Genomic DNA, 26,320 nt, shown 5'->3' on the forward strand with positions numbered 1-26,320 from the left:
GCACTTAAAACTAAATATATAGGTCTAATTACCTGTTTAAAGTTTAACGCAACGATGTTACGAATACTGATTTTAAACAATTTATTTTTACATAAAGGCAATTGACTATGTGTTTGTTATTTTTTTATCTGATAGTTATAGGTGTGTACTCCAAATTCTCAAAGTTTCAAGTTGTGGACTTGCATAGGGTTTTAAATAAAAATTGTCAAAATCTTAAAATTTTCAAAATTTCAAAAGTTTGATGCTTAATATCTTTGTTGGGCATGAAAATAAAAATTTCAAATTTGGCTCAGATATAGCACTAAGTAAGAGTATTATGCTGTGATAATTTTATTTTGTGGACTCAACTGGTTTCAAAGTTATGAAACATTGAAAAGTACTAAATAAGCGTTATAGCCGTAATAGCGTAGGAAGCATAATGTTATATTATAACTCATTATGAATGTATTTTTTAACAATGTTATATTTTAATCATATATTTTAAGAATTTTGATGTTTTAAAACACTCTTTGTAGTCTGCCACAGGTACAAATCTGTTAGAGGATTGTGTTCAGGAAATTGGTAGACGTCCTTTGAGTCGAAATTGAAGTTCAAATTTAATTTTTTTGCTAATTCTTTGATGTCTACATAAAAGTATTGAATACCTTTAAGGGTTTGTTTTAACAAAAGTTAAACATATCCTTATCATTCAAAATTTGGCTGTCTATGGTACATTGTAGACTCTATTAGTGACTTTGCTCTTGGTAGTGCCTCCTACACCATTGCAGGAATTTTTTCCTTGCGCAGTAGCAAAAAATGCCTCGCAGCTGGTATTGTAGTACCTGTGACTGAATATTTCTGTAAGAAATCATTTTATGATACTGTATAGCCACAGCCACCTTTAACTCCAGGCCGCGTAGAGTTTGCAACGTCGTAAGTAGGGTTGTTTAGTGCCAGACGTCCCATAAGATAACATGTCAGACATGTATAAGACATGTAAAAGATAACATGTATTATTAATTCAAATTTAGATTTATGAACATAAACAAAAAGGATTGAAAATAAAACACAGAATTGAAAACCAAAACAATATTAATATAAAATCCATTTCTATACATTTAAAGTGGAGTCAATATTTTCCGATGGTGTAGGAGGCACTACAAAGAGCGATGTCACTAGTAGAGTCCAAAATGTACCATATGCAACCAAATTTTGAATGCTAAGAATATGTTTAACTTTTGTTAAGGCAAACCCTTGAAGGTATTCAATACTTTTATGTAGACAGCAAAGAAGTAGCAAAAATATTAAATTAGAACTTCAATTTCGACTCAAAGGACGTCACCAATTCCCTGAACACAATCCTCTCACAGATTTGTACCTGTGGCAGACAACAAAGAGTGTTTTAAAACATCAAAATGCTTAAAATATATGATTAAAATATAACATTGTTAAAAAATACATTGATAGTGAGTTATAATATAACATTATGCTTCCTACGCTATTACGGCTTTAACGCTTATTTAGTACTTTTCAATGTTTCATAACTTTGAAACCAGTTGAGTCCACAAAATAAAATTATTACAGCATAATACTCTTACTTAGTACTATATCTGAGCCAAATTTGAAATTTTTATTTTCATGCCCAACAAAGATATTAAGCATCAAACTTTTGAAATTTTGAAAATTTTAAGATTTTGACAATTTTTATTTAAAACCCTATGCAAGTCCACAACTTGAAACTTTGAGAATTTGGAGTACACACCTATAACTATCAGATAAAAAAATAACAAACACATAGTCAATTGCCTTTATGTAAAAATAAATTTTTTAAAATCAGTATTCGTAACATCGTTGCGTTAAACTTTAAACAGGTAATTAGACCTATATATTTAGTTTTAAGTGCATCAATATATTACCATATGAAAGTTCAGATCTTTCTGAAGAGATTGGTTTTTATTTTAATGTTCTAGGATTAGTAGAACCAGAGATATTCAATTTTACGTAGAGCTCTGAAATCGCTGAAAACGGCCGTTCAAGTAACAAAAAAATGGCCGCCATACAGTAGAAAAATAAAATAAAAATAAAATAATTGTATTTTTGTACTTCTAATAATATATACTTTCAAGGATAAAAATATGAAAAAAATTAAAAATCTTGAAGCAACCACCTCTGGACCACTTGAAATGGATTGACCCTGTAGTGTTACCAGTTACCACACCTTAAAATAAAAACATCAAACTATCAAAGTATTTCACCTGGAATTCTCAAGTTTTAACCCCCCCCCCCAATACAATGCATTTGTGATTTTTTTGAAACTATTAAATTTTTACAATTGGTTGTAACTAATAAGTAACATTGATGCAAACCGAGCAAATCTTAATTTTTAGTTCCAACTCCTATGTTGTGTATGCTACAATGAGGTTGAAAGAAGGTCAACTCAACAAGAATACAGATTTATTAATGAAGCATAAGTAAAATAAAGTTTAATTTTAAAGTTTTTTAATGAATTGCAGGACGAAACAAAATGGTAATGTTGTTTGAAATCTGAATCAAAAGTGAAACCTATTTTCAAACAAACTAAAATTTAAAATTTTCCAACAGTTTACAATGTAAAAATATTGCTTTGAGGACGTAGAATACTCATATAGAAGGCTGTTTACACTTATCCATAATTAATTACTCAACCTTTTACACACACTTTCCAGTGTAAGCCAGGTCTAATGGTCCTTTTAGAGTCGCCCACAGCAGTCAATTTGCTTATCTTATCCATGTTAATCTACACTGTTAATAGCTGGCTGCTGTTTTATCTATTATCTCTTGACAACCACTTAACAGTTTGTTGTTTTTATTTTTAGAGACTTCAAGTAAAAAAGATTTTGTTTAAATAAAATAATAAATACCAAGATTTATTTGCATTGGGCTTCAACGAAATGCAGTAATGCTGGCAACAGCTGTGCTTTCCTTCTGTAAAACAACAAAATACATTTTAACTGGAAGATAAATACTATGTCTCACTATTAGCTGTTCAAATTTTTTTATATTTTCTTCGTACTTTTATCTCTCATTAAAACGTTTAGGCTAGTGTAATTTCTATTTTTTTTTCAATTTCCTTGAATTTTTCCTAAACTCAGGGGTCTAGACAATCTGAAAGCATAGTAAAGTGTATGTGCCTTAAGCCTGAGACATATCTTTCGACTTTTCGAGTACATGCAAGAGCAGCATAATTGTTGTCTCTATTTATACGCTATAGTGTACACTATAGTCATATCTCATGGAAATAGCACGGAACTTCATTGTACTCAATTCATGTAGAGGCGGTCGGACAACACAGAGCTTGGACAGCCAAAGATAAAGATTTTACTGAAAGAAAAATCAAACAAGAAGAAATAAAGGGGACAAAGACATTTGGGTAATGCATTTTTTTGGTTAGTCAAAGGTAGGAATTTAAAGGCTATGTCTATCCAAAGTGATCTACAACAGTAGTTATTTGTGTTATTTTGTTGCAGTCATCAATTAAAAACTTGTTTTCGCAAAAACTATTTCTTAAAATAATTGAAAGACGTTTTCTGAACTTTATCTATATCATATCACGGTATGCGATCCATTTTGTCTTCTGCTCCATTACATTCCATTGGCCAAGCCAAACCAGCAACTTGTGCAACAATTTTTGGCAGAAAATTCCTGCTGTCAACTGATTTTGTAATCGATCCAAATTTTGTATGATGGTTTTGATTTGAACGGTGTTAACGGTGGTTAAAAGGGGTTATTCTCTATGAACAAGCAGGGACACAGTAATCATATTTTAAAATGATTAAAAATATAATATTTAAATACAAATATCCACAATATAGTAGTGATAGTTATGGTAAAATGTGTAATAATATTTTATCAATCTAGGGGAAGACTTCGGAAGCCCTGTCAAAGCTGTTGTCACTAAAAGCAACTGATGCAGTCCTTGTTACTGTGGGAGAAGACTTTAACATTTTATCAGAGAAGATTATTGCTGTTGAAATGGTTCAGCGAGGAGACATACTTAAGGTAAAACGTCTATTGTCTTTATTAATATTATTTGCTTAGTTTAGAAAAAGGCATATATTATTTGATGAAGTAAAATTACAAATATATAATCTCTTAACCATCCAACAGTAACAGTTTTAATACAAAAAATCACTCCTGAGTAATTTGTTGACCAAACAATCTAATTGGTAACATTTTCCAAATTTACTAGTCAAAATCAAAGACTCATCTTTAGGTTGGAATGAATAATTTTTCTTACCTACCTGTTTCAAAACCCAGCCCTATATTTTTATATTTTACTAGTTCAGCAAATTGTTGTATTTTATTCCTAGTTTGTTTATTGCTCAGAATGCTAATGCACTCTATATAAGTGTATAACTTAAACATAAAAATACAGCTTTAGTATGTTTTTTTTAACTTTAATTGTTTAGAGAAAAATAATGCTTCACTAAAGAAAGCTGGAAAGTATACTAATTTTAGCTCTTGACAATCAAAACAAAATTTATGAATTTTTTATCGTAGTACAACTGCTTGGAAATTTTGTATGAAATATTTTGGCCTTTCTCATGTTTATTTTTGTTATTGTTTATTAATAAGATTTAAACCAGTACCCCCATAAAAAAAATCCTACACTTTAAACCCATGACCAGCTATGCTCCAGCAACTCAATTTATAAAACAGCTTCAGAAAGTTTTGAAAGTTCATATTATATTTTTTTATGCAACAAAGGCCTCACAAGGCTAGTCTTGTGTATATACTACTATAACTTAAATGTAAATAAAATAAATGTTACCTTAAATGCAGGTTAGTTTCAAAACTATATACGCTATATATTGTTTAAGAGACTTGAGTTGTTCAATCAGTGATTATGTTACTTCAAGAACATCGTTATGGAATTGTACCTTGGTTACTGTAAAGTAAGTGCTGCTTATTACTGTTTAGTAACATTTATGTCTATTTTATATCATAGGTAGTACCAGGTGCAAAAGTTCCTGTTGATGGTAAAGTTATCTTCGGAAATTCAACATGTGATGAGTCCCTTATTACAGGAGAATCCATGCCTGTTGTCAAGAAAAGAGGTATGGTTTTCAGGTTTTAAGTTACTCTTAAAATTGTATGGTGTTTGCTATGTTGTAAATGTAAATAAATGAATGTGAATACATTTTTCCAAACAATTTGAATATATAATGTATCTAAGTGTGAGGGCTATTCAGAAAGTAAAGATTGTTTGTAATAAAACAAAAAGTTTGTAAAAATAAACATTATATACATAGACTGACTAAAATGCTACATTACATACTCACCAAACAAATCAAGGCACTTGTTATAGCAGTGAAAAGTATTTATCATTTCTTAAAATTCTTTCTCTTTTTAAATTTATTTTTTTGTCGTAAAATCTGCTGCGTGCGAGCTCAGCCACCCGTTGACATGCTATTGGAGCCCTTCATCAATGTGCTGTGATGATAACCAATTATTCAAATAAATTAACATCACTTAGAGCAAGGTCTGGACTGTTGGGTGGTTAAGGGTAAATCTAACATTTGAATTAATGTAGGAGATCTAGTGTGAAATTTGCTGTGTGGGGTCTGGCATTATCATACTAAAACAAAATTTTGAACGTCAGCTTCAGTTTAGCTACAGTATTTTGATTCTAAATGTACCTCATTTTAGGACAGAACTGTAATTTATTACGTATTAATCACTCAATAATCATTTATTACTCACATTAAGAGGCAAGGGGGAAGGAATGGAGTGATGAAACAAGTAACTTACCCAAGAAAAGAATTTCATGCGGTTGAGAGCACACAAATTATTCACACAAAATATTAATACATATTATTTTGCCTATACAAGGAGGAATTTTCAGAAGGAAGTAGTAAGTATTTTCCCACTACATTCTCCTGAAGAAGTCCTCTTGGAGAGAGGAAATATCTAACTAATTGTTATGTGAACTTTTGTGTGCTACCAACTGCCTGGAACTCTTTTTTTAAGGTAGGTTAGTTGTGTCCATTTCTCTTACTTGTTCCTCAATGTATTCGTAAGCCTGTGTTTGTGTTTCCAGGGAGTGCTGTGATTGGTGGATCCATCAACCAGAATGGCCTACTCCTGATGATCACCACTCACACAGGAGAATCCATGACTCTTGCACAGATAGTAAAACTAGTGGAAGAAGCTCAGACATCCAAAGCTCCTATACAAAAGATAGCTGACAAAATCGCTGGATATTTTGTGCCAACTGTCATTTCCTTATCAGCTCTAACTGTTATTGTTTGGGCTATTATTGGTCACTATAGGTTCAATTGGCTACCCCTTACGGTAAGGGTTCTTTTTATACTATCTTTTGTTTAATGAGATTATTTTTTTGTGTACTGATATACTAATAAACTTATTTATTATTTTTGTGACTGGGAGAGAGATAATAGCTCGTCATTTTTGATAGAGGCAAGGTTAATAATTAGGAACATACTGATACAAATGTCATTAGAGACACAAAGTAAGTGAATCGTTGAGCTAATAGCTTTAACATTCTAAGAAAAAGGCGGGATTAGGAACAAATCTACTCATACAAAAGTAATTTCAATTTGAGACATGTAACAAGTAAATCAATAAACATAGCTTATTTTACAAAATTCAATTAAGTTTGATGAGTAAATAAAATAACTATACTTTTTTGGTATGCAAAGCTATTTAAAGTTTGGATATTTTAATATTTAAAAATATAACTAAGCTAATATAGCTATAACGAAAAGCTAAACCATCTTCTAACTTCAAGTTCAATTAATTGAACCATCCACTTGCATGAAGACGTGTTACTATCCTGGGTTGTTTTAGGAGAACCATAGTAGCCTACAGGTGAGCTTGACAGTAGTTGAACCCCCAAACCAATGTAAACTGACCAGGAGAAAATGCTTGCTTAAACCCTCCAACTGGCGTGGTAGGGGGTTTCTGTTGTGGCAGCGACTATGATAGTCGCGTTTTGTAAGGTTTTCGTTAACTCTTAACTAAATAAATGGTTAAAAACGATTGTAAAATGGAATAGTTTTTATACCATTTAAAAGATAATGAATAATCAATGAGTAGTCATAGTCAATGAATAGTCATTTATCCCATCTTTAAACAATACAATATTGTGATTGGTTTTTTTAAAAAATTACTACATCCTAATTTTGGCTACATTGTAGATAAGATATTAGATAAGATTTTAGATAAGATTCTAAGCTTGCATTTTGTGACATAGATGAACTTTGTCTCACATAGATGTCACTGTAATTAAGCACTAAAGTGAACAAAAATTTAGAGCAAAGTCAGTTGCCCATCTTGAAACATCTCATTGAACAAACAATCGCCACATGAAAAAGGTGCAGCAGCATTTCATATAAAACACTATAAAATATTTATTTATTTATATTTGCCTTTTTAACTATATATATTTATGTAGGGGAATAAATTTTCTTTCATTTTATATAGTAGGCATTTGGGTTTTATGTGTTTGAAAAATAATGTACATATTTATTTTTTATAAAAAAATATTAAGATTTATAAACGTTGTAAAGATTTATAGATATAAAAATTTTCTATGAACAACTCTTACTTAATTTGATTTCCAATGCTATATTCCTTTACAAAAATGTGTACTTTATTTACATTTTTTGAGAACACATTTATTTGGAATTTGTTTGAAACTAGTAGCACAAAATCGTGAAATTTGCCAGTTTCTTGTTTTTGGGTCATAGCGATCTGTAAAAATGTTATTTGAAATATTTTTACATTTCCATATAGAGAAAATAAATTCCAAACATTTTGTATACATATATTGAATTTTACATAACAATTTGTGGTTCATGCAGCAAAGTTTTACTTTCCCAATTTCAAAATTCTAAAAACAATTTTTTATATTTTTTCTACTTAATGTCCACATACTGTTCTAAGTATTTATTCTGTTTCCATTTTCAAATTCTTTATTTCATTACGAACAATTCAAGTATGTGTTTCAATAGGTTTGCTCTATTGATTTAGTTTATATGAATTCTCAAAAATATTACTGCAGAATCGCCTAAAAATGCCTTGCCACTACAGAGTTCGCCCATTGCCAGTTGGAGGGTTAACCCTTCCCACGCGGCAAACGCATATATACGCAGGCCTCAAATTTTGCCGAAACGCGTAATCCGTATATATGCGTATCTTCTTTATTTATAGTCTGTAGTTGGTGTAACGTCCGCTAGAGTTCAGGGTTGTATTGGTTTGTGTTCCGCTGATATTGCCGAGTGCACCCGAATCACTGTCAAGGTCGCTGGCTCACTAGTGGTGGGGAGGGAGGGGGTTTTGTTTGTCGCCGCATGGAATTTTCCGTGTCTGTGCGGTAGTCCCGCGCTAAGTCCGCATATATACGCACGCCACGTACTGCTGCTATTTAGCGAGTTTCTTTGTTTGCGTTGAGTCCGTACGGCGGATATTTAGTGAGTTTTATTGCTTGTGTTGTGTTCCGTGTGCTGTGTGTTATTTTCTTTATTTGTACAGTTATGTTTTTCTGGGGTTTCTAGCCAATAATTTTTTCTTATAATTGAAAATGGCGAACCCTGATGACCCGGACTTCAACGTCTTTGTAAATGATCTAATGAATGCTTCTTTTTCGTCCGCATATGTTGATATGGATATAGATGACAGTGACCGTGAGGACGCGCTAATATATAACAATCCTGGTGAAAGTGAAAGTGACGGAGAAGTCAGTCAACCCCCTCAACCTCTAGCACTGCCGCTGGATTCACAACCACCTGTCACACCCCTTCAACCTCCAGCATTGCCCGGCTCCACAACTGATACCAGTCACACCACCTATGATGACCTTATAAATGATATAGGCCTAACAAATACTTCCTTCTCGTCTATAATTGATGTTATGGAGATAGATAGTGACCGTAAGGACATTTCTGTCACATCACCGCCGGTTTCACTACCGACACCTGTGACACCGCTGCCGACTCCACTACCAACACCTGTGACACCGCTGCCGGCTCCACTACCAACATCCGTGACACCGCTGCCGACTCCACTACCAACACCTGTGACACCGCTGCCGGCTCCACTACCAACATCCGTGACACCGCTGCCGGCTCCACTACCAACACCTATCACAGACCCTCAACCTCCAGCTAGGGCCAAGCGGTCTCGTGGTGTCAAACGAGCACCTGTGACACCACCGGCTCCACAACCGACACCTGTCACAACCCCTCAACCTCCAGCTCCGGCCAAGCGGTCTCGTCGTGTCACACGAACACCTGTTACACCGCCACCGGCTCCACAGGCCCAGCCTCCACCCGACTCTGCCGACCTGCCTACCGCACAACTCAGCGACTGGGTTGACGTCACTGATAACGACCCTGGCCCTTCGCATACCATCCCGATATATTCGGTAAGTGCTGGACCTGTACTTCCTGCCGCGTTCGATAGCGAGTCAGAGCCCATTGATTATTTCAAATTGTTTTTCAACGATAACATATTTGATCTTATTTGTACTGAAACAAACTTATATGCTAACAAGCGGAAAGCTCAGTGTAATTCACCCCGTGGTAGAATAAACACGTGGAAGGACATCACCCCTGTTGAACTGAAAGCCTTTTTTGCAACTATAATAAATATGGGGTTGATTCCACTACCGTCTATTGAATCCTACTACTCGACTACCTGGATAGGGCGAATACCTTTTTTCAGAGACGTGTTCAATAGAGATGAGTTCTTGAATATTTTCTGGAATCTCCACTTCAATCACAAGGATACCAACAATGCAGTGCCCAGGGGATTTCTTGTTTCACCCATAGTCGACCATATGAAAGAAATGTGTAGGCTTTTTTATAACCCCTCAGAACACATTTCAGTCGACGAGAGCACCATTTCCTTCAAAGGAAAAGTTAGTTTTAGGATCTATAACCCAAACAAACCAACCAAATTCGGTTTGAAGATCTTTGTTGTGTCCGATAGCAAGAGTGGCTATCTATATGATTTTATCCCATATTACGGAAAGGAGACACTAATACCAGACACAACATTGCTAAAAACAACACAGATTGTAAAAGTATTAGCCCAGTCTGTTGCTATGAAAGACCCTGTTTCACCTGCTACTGGTCTCCACGTTTACACAGACAGATATTACACGAGTCCTGAAATAGCAGAAGAGCTATTAGGTATGGGATGTTTCCTTACAGGCACTGTAATGCCAAACAGAGTTGGTTTACCACCAAGATTGAAAGCTATTGGTAAAGGCCTAAAAAAGGGGGAAATTGTTTCCAAGCGAAAGGAAAATACACTGGTACTTTCTTGGAAAGATAAGCGCACTGTACACATGCTAAGCACTTTTTCCAAGGGTAGCAAACATAATACGACGGATGTCCCAAGCAAGTGGCCGAACAAGCCACCAACAGCAAAACCGCATGTTATCCTTGATTACATAAAACATATGGGAGGCGTTGATCACACCGATCACTTTATTTCATCTTACCAGTTTATGCGCCGAACTAGAAAATGGTATAGAAAAATGTTTTTCTGGCTTTTTGAGGTGGCTATTGTGAACTCGTACATTATGTACAAAGACATACAACAAAAGCACAACAAAAATCCCATGTCACATAGGCAGTTCCGCACATGCTTGGTGAAGTCCTTGGTAGAGGAAAAACTCGCTAATCGTCCAATAGCACGTAAAAGAGGCCGTCCAGTCTACGGGCCACCGAATCAACGGTTAGATGGAAACCCACATTTTATGGACAGAAAAGAAAAGGGAGCTAATCGGTGTGTGGTGTGTTTCAAAAATGGACGCCGCCGCGAGACAATCTACTTCTGCAAGACTTGCGACTCCCGTCCGGCGCTTCACCCAGACACCTGTTTCGAGCAGTTCCACACGATGGCTGAGTACTAGAACTTTATAATGTTTTTGTTGGACCCTAACATTGTTTTTAGTGATTTTTTATGAACTTGGCATTGTATTCCTTTTTATAATATTCTGTTTCAAAACTGTTTAGAAATACTTTTTTTCAATTTTCAATTTTTGTACGTTTATTTTTTTTTTTTTTATTTTTTTTTTTATTTTTTTATCGTTTTTGTATGCTAATATTGTCTTTTGTATCAATTTTACAACAATACTGCATTTTTAATTTTTCTCTAAACAATTACAAGTAAACAAAATAGAAAAATAAAATAATTTCTCATTTTGTATGTAAAACTTTAAAATTCGTGTAAAATATATTATATTGATTTTTTTTCTTTATGCTTAGTATTTTTTTTATCCTTGGATATGTCCAAATGTAGAAGTAAAATTCGCCAGTAAAAAAAAAAAAAAAATAAAATAAAATAAATTCCGCTGTTGGGGTTTAGGTGAGGTAAATGATATTCCGCGTGGGAAGGGTTAAGACTGTCAATTAACAGTAATCCTACCCTATAAAAATCTTTGCAAAACAACATTCATATTGCATTGTTTTAGCCAATGGATACTGAGGGATTGAACACAGAAGAGATCATCTATCAGTATGCATTCCGTTGTGGAATCAGTGTTCTGGCTATAGCCTGTCCCTGTGCCCTAGGATTGGCTACACCCACAGCCATCATGGTGGGAACTGGAGTTGGTGCTACCAACGGAATTCTGATCAAAGGGGCCGAACCTCTAGAGAACTCTCACAAGGTAACATAATCAGTTGTTATAATAAAATCTTCTTTAAGTTAAACTTGCCTGTGAAACCATCCAAATGAGATCTGGAACACAGTAAAACCTCACTAATCCAGTATCCGATAGTAAGGCACATTTAATAATTCTGCCTAGTTTAAATTTTTTCTAAAGACTGAATAAGCCTTCTGGAAACGATCATTAGAAGTTAGACGCGTTTTGATGAGATTGGATGTATTCAACAGATTTGACGGACGATTGACTGAGGTCTGTAAATTGGCCTGGCACCTGTTAAATGCTATTTTTCATAATTATAGCAGTATTCTTACTACCTTTGCATTAACAGCCATTTTGAGACGGTATTCTCAAACGGCCCTACCTAAATCCAAGACAAGCTGGACTAGCAAGTGTTTACTGTACCAACAACTTAGTTATTGATCTTGGAGGTCGTAGCTCAAATTCAGTGAACTACTATTTATTTGATTTTTACCATGTTTTAACGCTTCTACTACATCAATCTATCAAGAACTATAGAATAGCAGACAAGTCCCTTAGTCAAACAGATTCATCGCTCTTTGAATATCTCTCTCCACCGAAACATCTAAATTAACTATTTTATGGTCAAGGTTGTACTTTATAACTGAATCCATTGTTGAAGCCTTACGTGTTACTGTACGAAGATAAAAAACATGTATGTACAGAGAACGAATTTACCTTTTACGAGTGCCCACACCTATCGCTATAATATATCGCGTGGGGTAAATATTTACCTTTACCCCAACAAGTTTTATCAGGTTTGTTCAATATAACAACAAGCAATTTATTGGAACTGTTCTTAAAAGAAAACTAAAAATAACATATTTTCATTTGCAATATTCAGAAACATCTTCAGTTCTGTCTAGGGCCTTGAGGTGTCAGGTAATCACATTAACACACGAAGGGATATTGACAAAATCGAACGTGACCAAGCTGAAGTAAAGTCTAGACTAAGATTTTAGTCTAGAATTTACTTCAGCTCGGTCAAGTTATATTTTGTCAATGTTCTTTCGAGTGTTTTGTGTTATTTTGTAAACGTGTGTCCGTTCTATGTTTCTGCATCTCATATATGTTTTATTTATTGGCCTCTGTTAACGACCTCCAAATGAAGTGATTACCTAACACCTTGAAGTCTGATGATGGTTCAAAATAACCAAATCTAGTTGCCAAAACAGCGACAAAGGATTATTATATGCACGTATCGTAAATAATTTTAAGTACAGTAATCTGGAAGCTAAACAACTCTTTGAAAATCAGTTAGTCTATTTGCAGTTTGTTAGAAAACTACTGAACAACGTATCAAGGGAATATTTTTTGTGAAGCTCGATAAGTTCTCTTCTACAACAAGTGTATGGGGATAAATATGTGTCATGGACTCGGGTTTATAAGTGATATAAACGACTCAAAGAAGGCAGAGAAGATAGATGCTTCGCCTCAAGGACGTCCTTCAACTTCAAAAACTGATTAAAACATTGGAAAGTAGGCAATCTCATACGTCATATTTGTCTTGAGTATCCGTAAAGTTACTTGGACTGTTAGAATTGACAAAGAATCAGCTGACCACTATTACACGAACATTTCAACATGAGAATACTGTGTACTAAAAAGTGTTGCTCAAAATTCTCATTTCTGAACCAAAGTACAGTCTCGTTATTTTACAGCCTCACCTCGTATTATAAAATACTTCATCAATCTTATATAAATTGTCAAGTATTTATACATTAAATTGTTTTCCTAATGACTAAGTGTATTATTTCTTGTAGGTTAAAAAGATATTGCTGGATAAGACAGGCACTGTGACTTATGGAACTCCAATGGTTTCCCGACTCTGTTTGTTTGTTGATGACACAGTATTTAACATCGCGCAACTACTGTGCATTGTGGGCACTGCAGAAATCAACAGTGAACACCCAATTGCATCAGGTATTTGACATAAAGAGCATTGCTAGGATAAAATGCAGATAGTATTGATTACAGATACAATACTATAGTAATATTTCTTAGCCATAGATACTACTCTGTTTAATGGAACATAGCTTATGTGTGAGGTAGTACAATTGCAATCGGCCATCCACCATTTTAGTTAAGATTTTCAATAGTCTACTTAATTCGTAATTGTTCTTTATGTACTCTATATTTTTTTAATTTCATGGTTTGGTAGTGGATAGGTTTTAACAGCAGGCTTACCCTACTATTAGCTTACCCTGAAACAACAAAGACTCTACTACAGAAGAATGAGCTAAAACCTTGTGTTTATATGTTTATTTGAGCATTTTCATATATTTTCATCAGTAAAGTAAGCACGCTAAAGTAAAGTAAGTAAGCGTGGTGTTAAAGCTATCCACCACGAAATCCTTTAAAATCCTGGCCTTAAGTCATCTTTCTCAAAGAATGAAATATTTTTTTTAAAATCACATATTCATATTATACATGATATATTTAAAGTGTATTCTTTAACCATTATTTATCCTACCATAAAATGTTTATTATAAATCTTGTTTTATAGCAATTGTGACTTTCATCAAGGAGACAATCAATTCTGAAATGTCAGGGAGATGTTCCAACTTCCAGTCAGTACCAGGGTGTGGTCTGAAATGTTCTGTGTCTCATATTGCTTCTATGCTGCAAGCTGCTACCACCTCTGAAAAAACTGCCAACTTCAGCAACCAAGCCAGGTAGTTTACCACCAACTAATTTTAACTACCTTTTAATCTAAGAAAATAATAGTATTCTCAGATGAATTCTGTCAATTGATCACCGGTTAGGGTAGGCTAGATCTGGGATGAGTTGAATTTGGTTATGACATTCATTTATTAGTCAGACAATTCATTACTACTAGTTCATTGGTCCGGAAGTGAATCTAGTATGGCAACCAACAAAGTGTTATCGCTAAGCGTTTAGAATGTTACAGAGAATTTCTGAGATAATAGAAATCGTTTCTTAGCTAATACTGACATTTAAAATAATCTAATGATGAATCAACAAAGAAATACTGTATTATCTGTCGAAGGTAAATAATCCACATACATTTTGTTTGCAAAATCAAAGAATCATAGCAAATTTATTTTAAAGGCTGTATGTATCTTTTTTAATATGCCTTTTTAAAGGTCGTGGACATCTTTTTGAAACAGTTTAAACTCATTTTTAAAACCAAGTATTTTTAAAACTCTAGCAAAGTTAATTCTTGGCCAGTAGAGTTAAGTATCTAAGTAAATATTCTTACCAGTTTATTTATTGTATATGAGAAGATTGTCAATAATTACAGATCTTCCAAGAGTCAAGTGCTATTGAATGGAGTGCTAGTTGATCTACTTCCACTAGTTCCTTCAGCTGCTTCCAAATCTCTGCAACTAGAACGGCTTCTAAACATCGGCTCCCCAGAGGAAACAGACCCAAACAATACAACTTACGAGGTTTGGGCTTTTCACAAGTCATTTTTATTCACAGACACACATTTAAATTTTTATTCCAAGTATTTATCTGCGTACGATGATTAATTGAATAGTTAAATGCTTTCACTCATTTAAATGACACCAACTGTAAAATTAACCAAACCACATCTTGTTTGCAGATAATAAAGACAAACTTTAAGGGTAACAGACTTACTATGGAGTGTAACTGCAATGGGTTCTTCCACACTGGTTTTCACGGAAGCAAATTCAAATTATGACATTAATAGTTTTCACATCCACCTTTAAGAGTGATTACCACTTAGAATGTGTTATTTTGTAAATCAATTGCATTTTTGGATTATTTCAGGCTGGTGAAAAAGTTGTAGATACATGTTTTATTTAATGTATGGAGCTTATGTTTCACATGTTATGAAACATGTGGCCTTATGTTTCACCATCACCGTGTACCTGCCATTAGTTGACTAGATTTTAGATTAGAACCAGGCCAGCTTGTCTTAATTTATTTGATAAAATTTTCTTTGTTACTATTTCATATGAAATATTTAACTACGGTACATTTTAATATTACGTAGCAAATGACGACCCTATTGCACTGTAAATTGTTTAAAGGGTAATAATGATTCTTATTCTTATAACACTGATTTAAATTCTGTTTTATATTACATTTTTAAATGCTAACATCTAATACCACAGTATTGACATTAATTCATCTTTTTCAACAATATAACTAAAAATGTTAGCTCCTCATAATATTGGTTGACTTCTATTATACAACTAAAATAGTATTAGTAAGACTAGGAATGATGGTGAGTAATTTTTTAATGACAATTAGGGAAATTGAGTTGCATGTACCTAAGCCAAGAAATTCTGGTGTTTTAGATTCAAATTGTAATAATAACTACATATGTTCAGGTTGTCATTGGTAATAGAGAGTGGATGGTCAGGAATGGTATTGAACTGCATTCTGACTCAGAGATGAAGATGGATGAAGAAGAAGAACTGGGCCATACAGCTATTCTGGTTGCTATTAATGGTTTGTATTAAAACATTTAAAAGTTTTAACTTTAATCCATATGTGCTTTGAATAGTCCCAAAATCTCAGTAAAACTCTGTAACCAGGCCTATGCCAGTTGAAGTAACAAGAGAGTTCCTAATTATGATTTGGGCTAACATTTTATTGTGGTGCTGAACCGAATAGTGATGTTTTGTCTTTACCAAAATATTAGTAATGGTTTAATTTACTTAAAATATGCTTTATTCAGCATATCATGAGTTTCCTTGTAGGCCTACTTAACACAAATATTATAAACTACTTCTTCAGTTGCATATACAGGGTGTCCCATAAGTAAACCAAAGTCTGGAAAATGGTTCTATGGGTTAAAATAAAGTGAAATAAAATATATAAAATACAAAATGGCAGATATCTGGTCAAGAAAGTGATTTAGGAAAAAAAATTGTATTCTTGATTTTCTCTCTATTTTAACCTGTAGAACCATATTCCCAAGTTAGGCTGTTTACTTACAGGACACTCTGAATAATTGTGGTTTAGTACATTTCTTTCAATCTATTTTATAATCTAAGGTTAGTCGTTTACTATGTTAATTTTATGATTAACACGTTCGCTACTGAGCGTCGCATATATGCGACGCCGCGATCATTGCCACAGACCGAGGTATACATTTGAATCTTACACACAGACCGGCTGTCACTTGGATAACAGTACACACAGACCACGGGCGAAAAACTGTAAAACAGTGATCATTTACATTGTAATACGCTACAATCGTGTTTGTAATTAATGTAATCCTGTTTTTTTGTATTATTAATAACCTTTAGTAATGTCGCATATTTGCGACGCCCGGTCTACAGCGAAGACAATAGTGAAAATTATCATAGTTTTCTTGAAATAGACCAAACGTCGCATATATGCGACAGTTCATTTTTTGTGTTTTGAGGTTAAAGTAAGTAAAATAAAAAAACAGATTGATCAAGAACAGTTTATAACTGAACAAATATAAAAGCTGTATAGGATAATGCAGCCTACATACTGCATACATACATACAGTGATGCAGAAAAGTAAAGACCTGTTTTTCCAACTATCATATGACGTCACCAATCATCATATCCACAGACCAAGCGACGCAGTTATGCGTCAGACATCTCTGTAGACCACTGCAGGGAATTCAGTGCCTTCAAATAGACCGTTACAAAGATATAAGCATTTTAATAACATTAGTACCCCGACGCAAATATGCGACGGTAGTCTATTTTAATGTGACTAGCCGACGCATATATGCGACGGCAGTCTATGGGTGGAACCCGGCCGACGCATATGTGCGTCGCTGGTCCACGAGGATGAAAAATTTCGTACTGTTGCAGTAGCGAACGTGTTAAAAAATATTCTATTACTATTGCTTATTACTAAGGGTCGAGCCAGATCTTTTTACTTCAAATTGGATAAAACATTTAGTCCTTCGGATCTCAGGCCTTAACAGACTTCTTTTAATAGGTCATTCAATATTTTACATTATATCCTGCAATCATAGTGAAATCCTGAACCTCTTCCACGGTCACGAAGGTATCATCATTGTCTACTGCCATTGTGGCTCAATCATCAGTTTTCGATGGCTTTCTGCGATTGTGAGTTGAAAGCTCGTCTCGACTCAATAATAGAGCCGCTTGTACACCCCTAGCTAGACCCAAACTTAGATTGGTCTGAAAATTATTTCCTGCCTGAACCAATCCCTCAGGTCAACTGTTGACTCAACCCGATGCAAAAATTTTGAGAAAATGCAGACCCTTATTATTGACAAAATGTTACAAAATCTTTGTTGGCTGTGGAAATACGAAGGCTATCTAGAAAGTAGATTATATCTTGGAATTAAGAATAAAAAAAGTCTTGGAAAAAAAATGTTATTGCAGTATAATATACAGATGAAATCCAAACTTAAGGCTCGTTCACACATGGCGATTTTGCTTGCTGCGACTAGAGTAGCAGCTACTAATCGCAAAACTGTGTCCTAGTGTGACACAGCCTTATGTCAGAAGAAAAAGTAGCGGCGACTAGCACTCGCCAGCGAGTAAAGATTCACTTGCGCAGAAAGTAGTACATGTTCGTTCAACTCTTGTGGCGAGTAGTTGCTAGTAGCCAACGTTGAGAGTCACGTGATTCATTCGCCGCGAGTCGGTAGCGCGTATATTGCCATGTCTGAACAGTCTAGTCACCATCGCCAGTCGTATGGAACTTGTGTTGATAATTTAACAGCTGATTGTTTTATTGTTATTTTTCACAGCACAAATATTAATACGAAACGATTCGCAAAACGCTACTAGCCGCTGCAACTCGCGATGGTAGAACTCAGATTATATTTTGCTTGCGAGTCTGCGACTTATAGTAGCGGAAACCAAGTCACGGCGAATTATACAATACAATAAAATACAAAACATCTTCATTCATCAAATTATTTTTACAGGAAATACATGAATTGCATCACAGAAAGGAAAAGAGAAACAATAAATTAGGTGTATAAGTATCCTAAATAAAAGATTACAAAAATAATCTATAACACAACATATTTATAATTAATTATTTAATCTCCAAAACTTTTCTATTGAATAGTAATGATTTAGATTGAAAATAGTTTTTCAGTAGTTTTTTAAAGTGATTGTAATTATGTCCAATAAAAACTCATTAAATTCATTAAATTGTAATTGTGGAAATTGTTAGTTTGATGATCTGAATTTTTTACATGTAGAGTAGTTTCAAAAAGTATAAATCGTAGATGGTCATTATACCCAATTTAGAATAATAAATATCCCCTAACTGATTCTCTGTTTTTTATACTAAAGATAATTCTAAGAGCTTTTTACTGTTGACTTAGAATTTTGTCTAGATTTTTGTTGGTGGTACCACCATATAAAGCTATTTAATAAGCTATATGTAGATTTGTTAGAGCAAAGTAAATAGTTTTGAGAGTTTCAATGCTTGAGACACGGGTCATTTGTTGCAAAGCATAAAGACCCGATTTTTTTACCACAGTTAGTCGCCACATGTGAACACACATGTGATTAGGATGGACAAGCTTGGAAATTCTTTTGTCATAAAATTCGGCCGCCTGCCCCTTCAACCACTTGGTTACCTCTTCTTGTAGCTGTGCGTCGTCATCAAAACACTGCATAGCCAGCCACTTCTTCTTTGCTGGGGCTAAGTGGATGTCGCTCGGTGCCAGGTCGGGCTGTACAGCGGATGAGGAAACAACTCCCACTTCAAAGATTCAAGAACTTCTTGAATGACATTTGCCGTGTGGGGCCGGGCGTTAATGTGAATCAGTAGGATCTTTGACCTTAACTTTCCCCTGTGCTTGTTTTGTATTGATCTTCTGAGGTTTTGCAGAGTGTGGCAATACCTTTGAGGGTTTATTTTATTATAATGCCTCTTTCCAGGAAGTCCACAAAAATTACACCTTTCCTGTTCGACAGGTATCCTGGTGTCTATGTGGAGTGTAGCCGACATTGTCAAACCAGAAGCTCATCTTGCCGTCTATACTCTCAAAAGTCGGGGGCTTGAGGTGATTCTACTCACAGGAGACAACCGGAAAACTGCTGTTGCTATTGCACGACAGGTAAATATTTATAGCTTAGTCTTTTTCTGTTAGCAATATTACATCTAATCCTTATCAATCCAGGCCTTGTTTTGTCCAAAAAGCCAGGTAAGAAATCATTTTAATTTCAGCTAGCTTATCTAAGAACATTAGTGTCCAGGGGCTAAAACATACACAATAAAAGGCCACAAAACAGAACACTGATATTTTGTCCCAATATAGGACTTTTTGATAGACTAAAATGAAGAGAGAATCTACATCCACAATGATTCATCCCTATTCTTCAATCTACTGTCTGAAAATGCCCATATCAGGACAAAATGTTTTATAACCCTTTTATTGGGAATCTATTAGCCCCTAAACTTATTTTCTCAGTTAAGCTAGCTCAACTCGATCCCTTTCCATAATCATCCAAATCAGTCACTTGACTTTCTTTTAAAATATACAGATACTTTAGGAATACACCACTGTAAACTATGCAGTTAACTTACTGTAAACATATTTCAGCAAATAAATGCTTCTTTTTGGCTATTTTTTTATTCAGGATTCATTATTCAACCTTTTTTATATAGTAGGTGTTTTATCACGCACAAGCACAGGGGTATCTAAACAGCCCCGTAATAGCTCTGCCTTTCTTCATAGAGTTTTAAGATTATTTTATATTAGCTGGACCTGATGGAACCCTAATTAGTTAAGTTCAATGTGGATGTACTCATACCGTAATGCTGGTAAATTTAATACAATTAGCATCTTTTACCGGTCCTTGATACAGATACTCATATACAGTTGTGTCATTGCTTCAAAAGAAAGAGAAATTGAATTGAAACTATTCAAGTACAGTACACTCCCGATTAACCGAGGTTATTAGGACCGAGACTACCTCGGTAAACCAGAATCTCGGATTACACGGAGGTCTCTTAGATTTGAGGTTAGGGCCCCTAATTTACGGGGTTACGAACATTACGGTACCACTGCCATGTCTAAGATTTGTAAAGTATATGTTTTAATAACAATTAAAAATGAATACAAAATCATCAATAATTGTTATTTTAATGGAAAATATATTTAAACAAGGCAGTGTTATTAAGTAAAACAATGACTCAAACATGTTTAACTTTTCTTAAGTAGTCTTGGAAAACCTTAAATAGAGTATTAACAATGATGCCAAGCAAACACTCTACAGGATTAAATACTGTACGGTAACACAATAAGGTGGACCCCTACAGTTTTTAAAGTATAAAATAATTTTTTTGTAGTTTGACTTGAGCTAGGTATACTTGACACAATAATGTCAATATTAAAACAAAACATTGTAATGACAAAACAGTGACAAAAGGTGATACGAGCCGGCAAAGTGGCAATGCCCGAGCAGCTAATCAAAAATGGTTGGCAGCCAAACTAGTGCAATGCTAGAACTGTGTGTGATTTTCATTTTCTAGGTTACTGGGGATCATTTCTCGTCAAAACAATCCCTATAATCATTACCTATTTAAAGTATTAATTTTAAGAAATCACTAATTACTATTAATATTTTACTTTCAACAGAAACGTTCCTAAAAACATAATTATTGCTTTCCGACTGGAAATACAAAATATACATTTTATATGCCTAAAAAGACCTTGGACTATCCCGCAGGCTCGGATAACCGGGGCTTGTATAATCGAGAGTGTACTGTATTCATAAAGATTTAAAATTATAATTATGTTTATACTAAACCTGGATCTTGTTACTGTGCATTTGGTTATAGTTTTATTTTTTTATCAAAAAACCCTGAAAACCGGATGTTACATTTACCTGTATGTAATAGAATGAGGCCTTTTCTATATGGGTTCATGATTATGGTGTTGGTTGTTTAAAAATAATGATTTAACTTGTGTACTAATTATGGTATTTTATTGTTATAGTGTTTAAAAAATATTTTATTTGACCGGGCCACTACATACAAATACATACGGTTGATTGTAAGAAAGGACGATTAGTATTGGACCAACAACAATTCCTATTGACTACAAAGAAGTTGACTAATGTCCAATCCAAATAATAATCTTTAATTACTTGTTTAAACTTATGTTTTTGCACAGGTTGGCATAAACCGGGTGTTTGCAGAAGTACTGCCTTCTCACAAGGTGGCCAAGATACAAAGTCTGCAGAAGAAAGGCTTCCGTGTGGCTATGGTTGGTGATGGGGTCAACGACTCGCCAGCATTGGTACAAGCAGATGTTGGTATAGCAATTTCCTCAGGCACCGATGTTGCGATGGAAACTGCTGACGTTGTTTTGATGAGGGTATGTACCTTGTCAAATCTGTTACACCTTTTATTTGTAATTATACTACCTACTTTTTCTTAAACACTATATATTCCAGTTTATCCGCATCCAAATTATCAGGATTTCAAGTTATCGGGATCAGGTTTTCCGAAAAAATAAATCAAATAACAGTTAAAATACCAAAATTATCTAGGGTTCTTAAAAAGTTTAAGATGCAGCCGCAATTCCTTACTGCAAACGGCAAGTATCATCAATGATGTAGGCTAAATACACATTGAACACATGCATTAATGGTAAAAAAAAGTGATTTTGGCACATTCATGGACTGTCAAAAATCTCATCCACATAACACAAGATTCAAAAATATTATATACAACCAGCTCAAAAAAGGCTTAACATCTTCCATTTATCTCCTCAGTATATGGGGCCAAAAATGTACAACAAATTACCCGCTGAGATTAAAAACATTGCCTCATTCTCTAAACTCAAATTATCTTTACAAAATTTTCTTTATGAGAGTACATTTTACTCACTAGAAGAATGTCTGGAAGATGTGTGTATTTGAAAGATATTACTTCTGCCATAAGTTTGTATTGATTGCTATATTTCTTTTCTATTTTATTATGTAGATTTATCTATTTAGTATTATACTTGTATGACAAACCACCTGTCAAGAGAATTGATGTAATGTGGGACGTTAAATAAATAAAAAAATAAACTAGACTCGAATGTTGTATACTACATCACGGATTGACTATTTTCTAACTGTCCTTTTGATGATGTCCTAAAATCTAACTTATTCTTTTTATTTTGGACCTAGGGATAAAAATAACTGCTTTAACCCTGCAACCCATGTATTGGAAACAGTGAAACAGTGTTATGTTGAAATGTCTATTTGATAATCCTTTTGAAGGTTGAGAAAAAATTAATCATAGCTTAAGAATTAACATAATGTTTCAGAATGACCTATTAGATGTGATCGGATGCTTCGACCTCTCAAAGAAGACTGTGCAGAGGATTCGTCTCAACTTCGTATTTGCTAGCATGTACAACATTGTTGGCATCCCTTTAGCAGCAGGCTGCTTAACCTATTTCGGCATCTTCCTTCAGGTATGAATCTTATATTTTATATTCCAGTCCTGTTTATAGTGCGGACACATAGATGATAAATTATAAATACCTGTCATTGATTATTGTTGAATTCCAATTTATTTAGTTTCATTATTAAACTTATCCTACGTAATATATGTGTACAATATACAGTTGCAATTTATTAAAAATTGTTAAGTTTTCACCGTTTAATTTGTCCTTTTTGTACCATTTTAGTTCTTTGTTGTATTTCAAAGGATTGCAACTGGAAGCTTATCTTCTGGTAATTGTTAGGGAGTTGAGTTTACAAAGTGATGTCAATATGTACAAATTAGTGATGGGTCGGTACCACTTTTTCAAAGCTGGTACCAGTACCAGTTCCTAGCCAAAATCAATTATCGGTTCTCGGTTCCGGTACCATGGGTACCTTATTTTAAATTTTTAGGATAGTTAGGATAGCTACTTAATTTTTTATTTTTAAAACTCAAAATATCCATAAGTTATTTAAATTTTACAGTATTTTGCATTAGTATAGGTTGCTCATACAAAACTTGAAGGTTAAGAAAATAAAACTTAATTGTACAAAAGAAACATACTCAAATAACCAAACACATTCAAATCAAAATAATATGTAATGTAGCAGAAGTGTTAAAAATATTTGATGAAATTATAAATTATTGATGTGTCGATACCAACATTTATTGATTCTCGATACCAATACCTAACAAAACAATTCTCAATACCAATATTGTACCATTTTTTAAATAGTTTTACCAAGTTTTCTGAATGGATTGGTTATACTACAACAACCCCTGTCTTTATGTCTTTCTATAAAGTATTTTTAAGGTAGGCTAATAGGGGGTTTTTCAAGTAAAAACATGTATGCAGCAATAAAAGATTCTAACTAGCCAAATTCTAAGTTTGAACCCTTCTTATCACATCAAATAACCATCATATTTAAGGTACTATAGAGGTGTGCCAGCCTGATATTTTCAGTCCAGCCAAACTCATTCCATCCTTAGCTGCCTCTGGTGTCTCCTTCCTTACAAAACACCTTAGGCCATCAAAGTCAGACCACAATACCAAAGAACCAAATGCTCTAATGTCTTAGTGCTTGGACTGTCTAATGATAAAACTGTTAACGATAAAATGAACTTTGAAAATGCCAAGAAAGTTTACACAAAAGATATGAATGAAGCAAGAATTTCTGCAAATAACAAATGAATTATTAAATCAACAAACAAATGCAAAGTACCAACTGGAATTTTTCTTTCACCTGACACCTTTAATGATTTTTTTGTCAATGTATGAACAAGTTTGACTCACTATCAGAACTCTAATTTGCCATACTAATAAACTACTTAGTAATTTCAAGTTTGCAGGGGGTCTTGCACCAACTCAGATAAATTCTCATTTAAAAAAGTTGAAATGAAAACTGTGAAAATGTTGTAAATTTTAATGAACAATGTAATCAACATGAACACAGCACAAGAAACAAACATAATCTTGTAACACCTTACATACGCCTACACAAATCATTTAGAAGTCACAGTTACCAGCAATTCCTAAATATACCTTTTGTAAAATTCAAAGAAACTATTTCAAACCGGCTAAAACATAAAGCATTTTACAGAATTGATGAATACCATAAATGTACATTTCAGACTTAGACTAGAAATTTAAGATTTTTTGTATCAAAGCCTTTTGACGAAACCTATTGTACGCCAATGTATTCTTGTATATTGTATTTAATGGCCAATAAACTTCTTGATTCTTGATTCTTGTCACCCAGGCTACAGCCCATGTCTTACACAGTCCTCAGTTGTTTAGATAAACTATATTACTAGACTAAAAGGGCAAAATTGTTACATTTTTAGATTTTTGCATAAGAAAATTAAATACGAGGATTTCACCTTAGTCAAATGTTCCAAATTGTTGTTTATTGTTTCAGCCGTGGATGGCATCAGCAGCCATGGCTCTCAGCTCAGTTTCTGTGGTTGGATCTTCACTGATGTTAAAAATGTAAGTAACAGATTCTTCCTTATTTTGTTTGCAGTACAGTCCTTCAAACTCAGTGTTTGTGGACTGGAAGGCCTATACAACGGAAGGTCCAGAAGACCTAGGTTGTTGGGAAAAATATATTACTAAGGATGGGTTGGATTTCAAAGTCGGTTGTCGGTTTTCATGGCTGTTTCCTTTGGGAATAAATGCAATCTTATCTTCATCATGCAGGAGCAGGCCAGAACCATAAAGCACTTCATCCGAATAGTCAAATTGTTGCGCACCCCAGGAAGTTGTTTTATTGATAGACCCTACAGATTCAAGCATCTGATGAATGCCAGTCAGATCCTTCTTACCAAATTGCCAAAAGCTGTCCTTTTAGCCTCAGAGAGCTCTTCAAAATCAAAGGTGATCGGCTGTTTTTCTCTCCAACAGACTGGTTCTCCATCCATGTGATCAAACACTACATACGAGGGCAGTTCGGAAAATAACCTCCGTTTGTTTCTTGCACGGGAAATAGAGGGGTTAGCGCCGCCATTTTTGCTCCTGCGCGTATCGCAGGTCAGTCGGCGTCCAGCCGTGGTAGTGTGAAGGTCGTCCGAGTGCTAGTTTTTTTGCCTGCAATCGTTAATCCCGCCAAGTGTGAGGTGCACGCTGTGATTCGGTTTTTCGTAGCTAAACAGTATTCGGCAGCAGCTATTCATAGAGAACTTTGTGCTGTGTATGGACCTAAAATAATGAGTGAAGGAGTTGTTCGGGAATGGGTTCGCTCGTTTAAAAATGGCCGAACAAACGTGCATGATGAAGAAAGAAGTGGCAGGCCATCTGTGGTCAGTGATGAACTGGTTGAGAAAATCAACGCAAAGGTTCGTGATAACCGACGATTCACCATCTCAGAACTTTCGGATGAATTTCCTCAAATTTCCAGGACTGTTCTGTAAGAAGTTGTGACTGACAGGTTATACTATACATTTTGTACTCGGTGGGTCCCAAAAATCCTTTCGGAAAACCACAAGACTCAAAGAATGACCCCGGCTCTGGACTTTTTGACTCGATACGACAAGGAAGGAGAACATTTTGTGAACCGAATTGTGACTGGAGATGAAACCTGGGTCATATACGTGAATCCTGAGACTAAAGAACAGTCCAAGTTGTGGGGTCATACGGCATCGCCACACAAACCAAAGGGCTGGTTGAGTTTATGGAACATGGTGCAACAATCAACGCGGATTCGTACGTTGAAACGCTGAAGAACCTGAGACGGGCG

General features: G+C 34.6%; 1 protein-coding gene across 4 annotated transcripts in view; it reads left to right on the forward strand.

Annotated features, from left to right (window-relative positions):
- The window catches only part of LOC128997825 (copper-transporting ATPase 2), a 96,180-nt gene that overhangs the window by 43,224 nt on the left and 26,636 nt on the right, over nucleotides 1-26,320 (forward strand). For all 4 annotated transcript variants that reach the window (XM_054423566.1, XM_054423569.1, XM_054423567.1 and 1 more), the window contains 12 exons: nucleotides 3,877-4,017; nucleotides 4,967-5,075; nucleotides 6,059-6,312; nucleotides 11,465-11,662; nucleotides 13,444-13,603; nucleotides 14,187-14,355; nucleotides 14,946-15,093; nucleotides 16,006-16,126; nucleotides 19,574-19,716; nucleotides 21,778-21,981; nucleotides 22,924-23,073; nucleotides 25,004-25,074. In XM_054423566.1, coding sequence (XP_054279541.1) covers nucleotides 3,877-4,017; nucleotides 4,967-5,075; nucleotides 6,059-6,312; nucleotides 11,465-11,662; nucleotides 13,444-13,603; nucleotides 14,187-14,355; nucleotides 14,946-15,093; nucleotides 16,006-16,126; nucleotides 19,574-19,716; nucleotides 21,778-21,981; nucleotides 22,924-23,073; nucleotides 25,004-25,074 — 1,868 coding nt within the window. The remainder of the gene's footprint in view (nucleotides 1-3,876; nucleotides 4,018-4,966; nucleotides 5,076-6,058; nucleotides 6,313-11,464; nucleotides 11,663-13,443; nucleotides 13,604-14,186; nucleotides 14,356-14,945; nucleotides 15,094-16,005; nucleotides 16,127-19,573; nucleotides 19,717-21,777; nucleotides 21,982-22,923; nucleotides 23,074-25,003; nucleotides 25,075-26,320) is intronic.

Source organism: Macrosteles quadrilineatus, unplaced genomic scaffold (assembly GCF_028750875.1).
Source record: "Macrosteles quadrilineatus isolate MER2022 unplaced genomic scaffold, UCM_ALF_1.0 Scaffold_7__1_contigs__length_78375512, whole genome shotgun sequence".
Taxonomy (NCBI): domain Eukaryota; kingdom Metazoa; phylum Arthropoda; class Insecta; order Hemiptera; family Cicadellidae; genus Macrosteles; species Macrosteles quadrilineatus.